Here is a 10,959-nt window from a genome sequence, read left to right as displayed (position 1 = left end):
TTGTCATGGACTTTATATATAAGAAGTGGACGTAGTCACTGTGGCGTCATCCATTGGTGTGTGGAACGCCGTTTTGAAGCCTCGAGCTCGGCATTTTGGCTGTCGCTGTCTTGGTTTTTGGCCGTCGACATTTTGGTTTTTGGCCGTTGGCGTGACCCCGGCTTTTTGCAACCAGAAGTAACGTGACAGATTGGTGCTAAGTACAACTGAACGCTGAATAAGACATTTTTAGGCGACCAGAAAATGTTACAATTAACTTTTATGAAGTGAAAACACACTGTGAAAGGGTTAAAGTCATACGAAACAACTTGCACACTGGACCATGCCGAGGTCACAACCCTTCAATCACAAGGTAACCACGCCCTAAAACATACCCTGCTTTATTGTCTAGTTTACTCTAAATGGGACCATAATTTAATAAAAGAACATCATGACATATTGAAGAAGACTTGTAACTAGCGATAAATCAAGTGAGAAGTAGGGTCATTTTCTCATAGGCTTCTATACAATCTGACTTATTTTTGCAACCAGCGGAGTCGCCTACTGATGGCCATTAGAAAGAATGCAGGTTTAAGGTAATTTTGCATTTGCGTCACTTTTCAGATCCGGAGGTTGATTTCAATTTCAAGAGGATAAAATGTGGTGACATTTTGGACAGACATGGATGTAAACTGCAACTCTACTGGTTGGCGGAGGCCTACAAACGCGAGGGCTTAATGTAGTTTATTTCAATGTGTTATTTCTGACGGTAACATATTGGAAAGAAGAAGAAGAAGTTATTTAGTTGATTGTTTTGTGTTCATAACTACATTTGCATCACTTTTGGCAAAAATTTAGTCTGGGCTCAAATTTTCAGAGTTTTAGAGAAAAAAGAGGAGTTCAAACTTTCTAATACAAATTCAGCAACAAAACAAGGGCAGCCTGACAGGTTTTCCCTCATATGAGCCACATTCAAACCCACTCTTTTTTTTCTCTTTGGACAACACAGTGAGAGAGAGAACTGACACGTCAAAGGGTGTAGCTTGGATTTGAACTCAGCTTGTTGCAGTTTACGACTTGTTCTTCAGCCAAACGAGCCATCTGGAGGATACACAATGGAACCATTAGGTCCACTTTATCTGATAATTAAAAACTTGCAAAAATACAAAAGGAGTAATGTCAGAGGAACGACTAAAATTGTCTTTGTGGTCTTCTTTTAGAGCATTTAATTAAATCTTTGATTTTATGATCACCCTTTTTATTAATGTACATGCAATTTCTATTTCATGTACTATCAAATAAATGGAATGAATTTGAAAAAAGCACAGATTATCTGTATTTTTACTGTTGGAGAATATAGGTTGATGGTTTTTCCTATGACACCTGAGAAAGTGGACACACAGTGGCAGATTTCAAGTTTTCGTCTATTTAATCCATTAAAAAAACAAATGCTCCACACAAGAAATGCACGTGTTTTCACTTTATTAGTTTGTGTAAATCTAGTTCCAAAATCGTTTTCACCACAGAGTGAAAGTCACGTGTGTGTCCTCTATGTGTCCATCAGGAAAGTGACGGAGAGAAGAGCGACGACAACTTGGTGGTGGACGTCTCCAACGAGGTACGACGCGGCGTCTTTTGTTTTAAAAGAGAAAGAAAGAACATTAAAATCCACCTTTCTGCTCTCATCCTTGCTTGTGCTCACCGCCGCAGGATCCAGCGTCTCCCAGAGGAAGTCCTGCCCACTCGCCTAGGGAGAACGGATTGGACAAGAGTCGCCTGACGAAGAAGGACGATCCGCTGAGTCCGTCCTCCATCGCCTCCTCCAGCAGCACGCCTTCTTCCAAATCCAAAGAGATTAATTTGGTGAGTCATCGAGGGAAATTATAGCCCACTGATCTTCCTGTTTGTCATTTCTGAGGGTAGTTCTCTATTTTTTAACTGGGCAAAAATTCTGTTGGTAAAAAGATGGTAAACCCTGGATTATAGCAGGTGCAGGAAACACATAATACATTTTTACAGAATATACATTTTATGGGTCATAAACTCTGTCACAGCATGAATAGTTCCTGTATTATTTAATGGTTCTGCTTTGATATTAAATTTGTAAATGGCTGCGTGTCTGTTCCTCCTGCAAAGCAATGTTTAGCCTAGTGTTTAAACCTTTCTTGTGCTGTAGAATGAGAAGTCCACGACGCCCGTGTCCAAGTCCAGCACCCCCACCTCCCGCTCAGACGCCCCGACGCCGAGTAGCACCTCCACCCCGGGCCTGAGGTCCGCACCGGGCAAACCCCCAGGAGTCGAGACGCTGGGTGAGCGTTGCAAACAGAGCATAACACTTCTCATGTTACCTCTGACTCAAATGTTGCAACTTGTATGAGATGGTGTTTTTGTCTTTGTAGCTCCTGGTCTTCGTACGCCGCTGGCGGTGCCCTGCCCGTACCCAAGTCCGTTTGGATTGGTTCCCCATCCGGGCATGAATGGAGACCTGAGCGGAGCCGGGGCAGCCTACACCGGCCTGCACAACATTTCTCCTCAGATGAGCGCGGTGGCCGCCGCTGCAGTGGCAGCTTATGGACGCACACAAGTGGTACCCGAACACACACAAACACAAGTACCAACAGTCTGAATATGGAATTAAGTTTTGCCTGCCAAGGGCTGGTAAACAAAACAATCAAATAAATTTGTAACAATTTAAAGGTGCTCAATACGGAATTCAGACTATATCTATTGCCTCCACACGGCTCTCAACATGGCGACGGCTGAGCCGGCAGCTCACAGCTAACAGTGCTAACAGTGCAAACTACAAGTGCTGACAGAGCTAACAGTGCGAACTACAAGTGCTGACAGAGCTAACGATGTTTACCTGAGGAGGAACTGGAGGGTGGGCGCTACACTTCTGCTATAACGCCATCGGTTGATGCCGTTATCAGCTGTAACCGCCATATGAGAGTAGTGCAGCTAACCAGCGGGGCATGTTCACGTGCACTAAAAGGCAAGGGAGGCCGGCAATGTAAACAAAGCAAGGAGAAGCTCGGATTATGACACGCACAGAGGGAGAGCGACTTCATTCTCTGCTCAGTTAGACATTACTCCACTATATCTTTACATAGCCAATAGATACTATATTATTAATGCTCAGAATATCGTACAGAGAACCTTTAAAGCTGCAGTGTGTTGGATTTGATGGCACCTAGTGGTGAGGTTGCAGATTGCAACCAACTGAAACTTCTCCTGCGAGCCAAGCGTTTAGAGGAACTAAGGACATGTAGATATAAACAGCTCATTCTGAGGTAACGAAAAGCCAACGATTGTTATATTCAGGTGATTATACACTAACGATAACATACTTATTCATTTTGTATTCAATTTCTGCCAATAGATCCACACTGTTCCTTTACACAGGGCAAAATTAAATCATACATTGTGTTGTTTAAGAATTATATTCTAATTCCCTGCTTTTGCTGCTCATTCTAATTATAAATATTTGAAATGTGATTTTTTTTTTTTGGCTGGATTTACAACTGCTGACACTAGATCAGAAGAAATTAATAAAAAAAATAAAAAAAATGTCCTAATCATATGGAGAAATGTACCGCAAGTGAGAGTGTATTATTTCATTGGGTGACTTGTTATCTTTGGTTGGATGCTCAGTCAGTACTAATTGGGTAATTTGCAGGGAAAAACATCAAAATTAAAACAAGATGACGGAATGTCTGGGTTCATATCACCAACTATATTGTAGTTGTCAGAACCTGCAATCAGCTTCTCTGCTGAGTCGGTTTTTATTCAGAGACACAGACACTCCTCATGATACCAGCTACAACAGCTCCAGTTTTGGTATAATTTTTTTGTTTATGGTTGGATTGTATTCTAAACTCTTTTTCATATTCTCTAGGTGGGATTTGATCCTCACCACCACATACGTGTCCCTGGCCTTCCCCCTAACCTGTCAGGCATTCCTGGGGGAAAACCGTATGTTAATAAATCATTTAAAAAAACAAAACAATTAAATTTTTTCTCTATCTCTCTTTGTCACATTTTGCACGTACTTTTACCCCTTATTTCCCCCTTTCGTCCCTCCAGAGCCTACTCCTTTCACGTGAGCGCCGACGGACAAATGCAGCCCGTGCCTTTCCCCCCGGACGCGCTCATCGGCCCCGGCATCCCACGCCACGCGCGCCAGATCAACACCCTCGCCCACGGGGATGTGGTGTGCGCCGTCACCATCAGCAACCCGACGCGTCATGTCTACACCGGCGGCAAGGGCTGCGTCAAGGTGTGGGACATCAGTCACCCGGGAAACAAGACCCCCGTGTCCCAGCTGGACTGCCTCGTGAGTGTGCGGTGACCCCTTATGTGCACGCAGTGCTTCCTCATACATGGTTAAAATGCAGAACATGTAACTATCTTATGCATCGATGCTGTTTTAATGACAAAACTACCTCCGTGCGTCTGTCACATCAGAACAGAGACAACTACATCCGCTCCTGTCGGCTACTTCCTGACGGGCGGACTCTGATCGTCGGGGGCGAGGCGAGTACTCTGTCAATCTGGGATTTGGCTACACCGACTCCGCGGATCAAGGCAGAGCTGACGTCGTCCGCGCCCGCGTGCTACGCTCTGGCCATCAGCCCCGACTCCAAGGTCTGCTTCTCCTGCTGCTCCGACGGAAACATAGCCGTGTGGGATCTGCACAACCAGACGCTGGTTAGGTATGGAGCTGGGGAAGGGGGGGGCGGGCAGCAATGTGTGAGGGAGAAACACACATTTTGGTCCACAGTCCAGAAGTCCACAAAAGATGGTCTACCTCTGAAAAACACCAGGGACAGGCTTTGACGTTAGGCAGGGTGGGCAACCTGGGCATGGGGGCCCAACTAGAAAGGCCCCAAACATCTATAGATCTATAATGAGGTTTGCATCCGCGTGGATGATGTCCAGCAAACTTCACGGGTGTCCTTTTTGATTTTAATGTCGATCTGCAGGCAGTTCCAGGGCCACACCGATGGAGCCAGCTGCATAGACATCTCTAATGATGGGACCAAGCTGTGGACTGGAGGCCTGGACAACACCGTGCGGTCGTGGGACCTGAGGGAGGGACGGCAGCTGCAGCAGCACGACTTCACCTCCCAGGTACACAAAAACGCTTTTTCTAACATACAAACGCAACCATTTCCATTAGTGCTGCGACTCCACCTACCATTGTTATAAGAGCTCCAGCACGAACTGCTGTATGCACGCTAAATGTGGACATGGATGATAGTTTGTGTCGCAGAAAAATGGAATTAGTTCGCAGGTGTATGTTGCATTTAGGTTTGCTTTTGCAGCACTTTTTTATTATTTGTTGAAAAGTCTGCGTCTCAGGACAAGTCACAGTTTGTGTTATTACACTCTCTGGTTTTTGCTTCATTGCAGTAATTTACAAGCTTCGTTCAGAACGTTTAACCCCACCATAAAGTGCTCAAATACCTTTAACGCTAATAAAACACTGGCAGTTAGATATTTAGTTCATTCGGGTCAGGAGAAGAGCGGCAATAATAGACCATTACTGCAATTTTCCTTAAAAATGGCCCATTTCACAATCTTCGTGTGCACAGGGAGGAGGTGGGTGTGCGTTAAAGAGAGCTCAGAGAGTACAGGGCAGACAGGGAGAGACATGGCCAATAGAGTGCTAACGCTCTTCAATAATTTCTGTTCTAACCCCCGCCCCCTCCCTTGTGAAAAAAGTGCTTCAGCAATTTGAACACCAGCGATATGGCAAAGTAAAAAATAAAATAAAATAGTGTTTACCCGCTTTATAACGCCATCAGGCGTCTTCATCATCTGGAGAAGATATTGTTGTGATTTGTTTCAAAAATGAGAATTGACTAAATCATTCACCCACCTCATTTCATGATACATAATTGCTGCTGGCAGGATATGTTGCATACCTAATATGATTTTAGAAACTGAAAAAAAGCCATCTGTTTTGACAGATTAGTATGAAATGCTGATGATGGTGTAGAAAAGCGCAGCAGCGGATGTTTGCCAGCATCCATAGATATGTTAATATCAGTGGCCACCCTTGCAGACAAACACAGTAGACTAATACTAGAGACCATCTTGTGATGAGCTGAAACTAGCCGCAACGCCAATCAGGACCTGGGGCATAAAGGAGGGGGCTGGTGATGGCCCCTTCCCAACATCCTACCCCCGACTTCCGACACCCAACAAGCTAGTTGTCTGCTAGTTAGCTAGCTAGTTTGCTAATTCCACCATGCTTTGATGCTACATTTGTTACAGAAAATGAGCCGAACAAAGATGTCATAACATTACCACTCCGCTGCTCGTTTTAGTCATTACTACAAAACCTAAGCCTCAGGGAGTCAGCAACTCGCCGTAAGTTCATGTGGAAGTTAGCCCGCTACAACGGTGGCAATAGCAACAGTACACATAAAAATGGCCGCCACTTTGACCATCCTTCTACGTTGATTTGAATGGGAATGTTCGTTCTACTCCTATTCTATTTCTACAGCGTTGACAACATCTGTCCACAGACAGACAGACAGAAATATAAACACCTGGCAAAGTACTCCAAACCACCTCTGTGGTACTTCCTGCTACAGTAGGTGTCTCCAGGACCATGATGACAAACACAGACTCTCAAAGTGAAAACAATACCAGCGTCGCTGTCGCGGCTGGTAATAAGAGATTATGTTTTGTATTTATATACACTACAAGAGGTATGAATACCATAACTGTTCACTGCAGATCTTCTCACTGGGATACTGTCCAACGGGTGAGTGGCTGGCAGTCGGGATGGAGAACAATAACGTGGAGGTCCTGCACGTCACCAAACCTGACAAGTACCAGCTCCACCTGCACGAGAGCTGTGTGCTCTCACTCAGATTTGCTCACTGTGGTAAGAATCACAAACACGTTCTTATCAGTGTTTTTTGAAAAGGGCTTAAGGGAAGGGAAACCGATTAACGTACGCTCCAAGTCTTGGGGAAATTGAATCGTTGATCAAATTCTGTTGAATTTGAATATTGATGACAACTGTAACTTAAGCATACATGGGGTGATCTTATGCAGTAGAAATAATTACAATTTAAATTAAAAATAAATTTTGGGGAGACCGTGGCTCACTGGGTTAAGAGGGTTATCTGGAACCGGAAGGTCAACGGTTCAATCCTCGACTGGGATGTGTCACGTGTCGAAGTGTACCTGAGCAATACACTGAACCCCAGGCTCCCTGAGCGCCTGTCATTGGCAGCCCACTGCTCCCTATATACAGGGATGGGTCAAATGCAGAGACAAATTTCCCCCTTAAAGGGATCAATATAGTATAATAAATTAAAATTAAATTAAATTTGTAGCAGGTTAGTGCTACATAGTGACTAAAGGATATGAGAATGTGATTAAATGTCTTCGCTTCATGTAGGAGACGGGATTACACAATGTAAATTAAGTTGATTGTCAGAGGAAGCATTGTACAGCCAGAAATCATAATGGACCAAGAAAATACAAGCCAATAATTACTTTTTAGTTGTGAAGATTCAGAGTTCTGGTTAAGCTGGAATCAGCCAACAAGCACCAGTATGTTATTATCTACAGGAACAAATGTCATCAAAAGTGATTTTGATGTTTATTTTGGCATCACTTAACGGTTAAATGTCCCAACATTTTTATTACGACTAACTTGTTTTATTTTGAAGCCACCAGTTTGTCTTTCAATAATGTGTTGCAGACAATAAATGTAGAATCATACTAATTAAAAAGTAAAGAAACAATGGGTTTCGAGCGCAGTGGTGCCGTTGTTGCGTTCTGTGTGTTTTTTTAAACTGTCGTTTTTGTCTTGAGTACTTTGACACAAAATGTGAATAGACATCGAGGCATCAACCAAACAGACGAATTCAAAACTTACGTTATAGTGTTCAACAACACGGGGGCTCTGAAGTCTGAACCGAGACGACAAACTTTATTAAGGCAGCGCAGACCCACTCCTTCTGTTCTTACTTTCCACAATAAAAGCCCTTGACATATACACTGTTTACCAGAGGGAACTCAAATTCACTCGGAGCATTTCACAAAAAAAACCTGCTGAACGGTAGCTCAGGCTATACTACATTTGACCTCAGAGAGTCTGCCAGACGCTGTGGGTCAATAGGATCCTGGTAGGCTGCGTGAATCTATTTGAACTTTTTGTAAAAAAAAGTGCAGCAGCTTTCACAAATTCGTACCACTGCTGTTATGAATAGTTTTGATGCATAATATTCACATCGAGCATTTTCGTGTCGTTTTTTCTTTTTTCCGCCTAATGTGGTTTGTCGTCCTCTGCAGGTAAGTGGTTTGTGAGCACGGGAAAAGACAATCTGCTCAACGCATGGAGAACCCCGTATGGAGCCAGCATATTCCAGGTAAGTGTGTGGAGGAATGTACTGCAAGAATATGAATAAATGCCAGATACAGCGCAGTCTAAATGTACTCTTTACACAAACAACATTGCGGAACTGGATGGAGAAATGAGTCATCACCTGTCTGCGCATGACTCAATGTACTTACTCAAAAAGCCCAGAGAGGGCAGAAGGCCATGTGGGCCTTCGTCCCAATCTGGGCTTTCCCCCCCCCACAGTACTCAAGTGCACTTTTCACATGTTCTCGCCTCTTTTGTTCCCCTCAACAGTCGAAGGAGTCGTCCTCCGTGCTGAGCTGCGACATCTCCATAGACGACAAGTACATTGTGACGGGCTCGGGAGATAAGAAGGCGACCGTCTATGAGGTCAACTACTAGGAGGTGGAGGCCACGCTTTCCAGCCGGGCGTCCCCACCGCCTGTGTACAGTTTTTAACGTGTATGAAACGGATTTGAGTGGAACCAACCAAACCAAACTTGATTCTTTCTTGGACCTTTCTAGCTGGTCGTGGATCAAAACAAACAGCAGAACCAAGCACAGAGATTTTTTTTTTCCTACTGAGTGGCTTTCTTTGTTGTCGGGAGGATGAGTGAATGTCCGTGTGCACTGAGTCTGGAGAGGCTGCTGTTGTTACTGCGTTACACTTTCAGCTGTTGTTAAAAGTGTAACATTCCTTTACAACCTTTCGGCCTCTTTTTTTTTTTTTTTTTTTTTTTTTTTTTTTTTGCACGGACAAGCAGCTACGTCGTTCACATGCTTGCCTTTGTGCTCGGTGCGAACCTGCCGGCTTTTTACAAAGAATCAAGGCCAGACCAAGACACCAGAATTGTTTCTTTTAGAATTTGGCACATCATGAAGACAATTAATTAAAAATCGCAACACTTGAAAGGGTTACTGTAAGGTCAATGTAAATATCACACTGGGGAAATTTCCCTGCAAAACCTTGAACATCCTTGTTCCACATCCTGATATACTGACCCTCATTTACGTAGATGCACTTAACACGTATTTATTTATTCCAAAAGAGCTTCCTGTGGGTACATGCATTTTTTGATTGTTTTGTTTGCACAGCTTTTACTAATGTGAGATCTAAATTTAGTGTTGTAATTCTTTTCAACACATTCTGATTTCCAACTTGTCAAATACCGACGCTTGGTCAGTGGCCCTGGGCTTCTAACTATGACGCTCTACGCACAGTTTAATATTGAATTCCACTGCTCTTCTTGGCAAGACCCGCCGATTTATGCTAAGCTAATCTGACCAGCTGCTGGCTGCAGCTAAGTATGTACCGTTCTCACATGAACTGTTCCTTGAAATGCAGCTTTTGTCGATTAACTTTTGATATTTATTTCCATCAATGTTTTCATTTATTTTCCCTCATAAGTGTGTGTGTGTGTGTGTGTACCGTCTGGGCTTTGAACAAACCCACTAACAAGATTGCCCTCAGAGCCCTCGCTCACTACTGCGTGACCTTTGCTCTTGGTTCTGCCCCCTCAGTTGAGACTCCTCCGGACGCTCGCTGGATTCTCTGTGTGACAGATTTCAGTGAAACCTTTATTGGTGTTTGGAGGTCAACCAGTCCTCCATTTCCTGCCTGGATTTGTTTTTTTGTTCGGACACAGAAAAAAAAAGTGGTCATCGACACGCTCTCTTGGATTTATTTCTGTTGGCTTGTAGAAACAACACAGTGCCTTTATGCTGCTGCGCTTCTGACTCGTCCCCGCTGAGTGTTCAACTGCACCGAGAGGAAAGGTGATGGATGAACTAAGGATGGATTTTATTAACAAAAAAATATAAAATCAGTCATGAGCAAATGAACACGGTAACCCAGGTGGTCCAGTCCAGTTTGTATCAATTGTCTGTCGTCCACTCTGAAGTAATCAGGACCAAACTCCTGTCGCACGTGAAATACACTTATCATGGCAGCTGCTGCTTCAGTCTGATTGTTTGAAGCACAGGTGCCAGTAAACGGAAGCTTTTGAAGCAACGATACCCTCTACTTTACTTTTTCTTTCTGCTTTCAAGCTTCGTTCTTGTTCTCGTTGTACATCGCAAAACACAGCGCATCAGTAGTCGGCGGCGGCGATGCGATTCCCTGCTAAATCCTGGGGTCTAACACAGGGGGTCTCCACATTTTTTTTTTTTCCTCTGAGGGTTAATTAGACAAAATGAAAGTGGCCGGGAGCTACTCATGGTTGTACATTGCCAATAGCAGACATCATTTCTGTTTTACTCTTATGGTCCTTAAATAACGTTTCAGCTACCGCAGTCATTAGCGAATGGCTTTTTGTGTGTCGTTAGGATGTGCGCAACTAAATGAAGCCTCTGTTGCCGCGCCGCGTAGGCCTTATTAGTCGGTTTGGTAAGCAGAAACTGTTCAGTCTTTTAAGCATTCTCGTTTTCAGCTCCTTCACATTCTCTGTTCGTAGACAGCTAGCAGCCGGTCCCGTGTTAAGTTGCTGTGGACTTTGGTAAAGCCGCGCTCAACACTTGCTCTGTAAATGAGACACACACAATTCATTCACATTCGAGAAAAAGAAACATTTTATAATTTTAGATAAATATATTATTTGCATTTTTTTTGGCCT

At 43.8% G+C, this 10,959-nt stretch overlaps 1 protein-coding gene across 3 annotated transcripts in view; it reads left to right on the top strand.

Moving 5' to 3' along the window:
• LOC116388398 (transducin-like enhancer protein 4) overlaps window positions 1-9,768 on the top strand; it is a 74,059-nt gene extending 64,291 nt beyond the window's left edge. For all 3 annotated transcript variants that reach the window (XM_031856202.1, XM_031856201.1, XM_031856200.1), the window contains exons 10-20: window positions 1,544-1,597; window positions 1,690-1,842; window positions 2,156-2,288; window positions 2,379-2,566; window positions 3,875-3,951; window positions 4,063-4,312; window positions 4,444-4,691; window positions 4,962-5,109; window positions 6,727-6,877; window positions 8,299-8,375; window positions 8,642-9,768. In XM_031856202.1, coding sequence (XP_031712062.1) covers window positions 1,544-1,597; window positions 1,690-1,842; window positions 2,156-2,288; window positions 2,379-2,566; window positions 3,875-3,951; window positions 4,063-4,312; window positions 4,444-4,691; window positions 4,962-5,109; window positions 6,727-6,877; window positions 8,299-8,375; window positions 8,642-8,749 — 1,587 coding nt within the window. In that variant the 3' untranslated portion in view covers window positions 8,750-9,768. The remainder of the gene's footprint in view (window positions 1-1,543; window positions 1,598-1,689; window positions 1,843-2,155; window positions 2,289-2,378; window positions 2,567-3,874; window positions 3,952-4,062; window positions 4,313-4,443; window positions 4,692-4,961; window positions 5,110-6,726; window positions 6,878-8,298; window positions 8,376-8,641) is intronic.
• Window positions 9,769-10,959: the final 1,191 nt, after the last annotated feature.

The sequence above is a fragment of the Anarrhichthys ocellatus genome, unplaced genomic scaffold (assembly GCF_004355925.1).
Source record: "Anarrhichthys ocellatus isolate YVR2014 unplaced genomic scaffold, GSC_Weel_1.0 scaffold17, whole genome shotgun sequence".
NCBI classification, from domain to species: Eukaryota; Metazoa; Chordata; class Actinopteri; order Perciformes; family Anarhichadidae; genus Anarrhichthys; species Anarrhichthys ocellatus.
The sequence above is the reverse complement of the archived record's forward strand: the minus strand, read 5'-3'. Positions and strand labels throughout refer to the sequence as shown.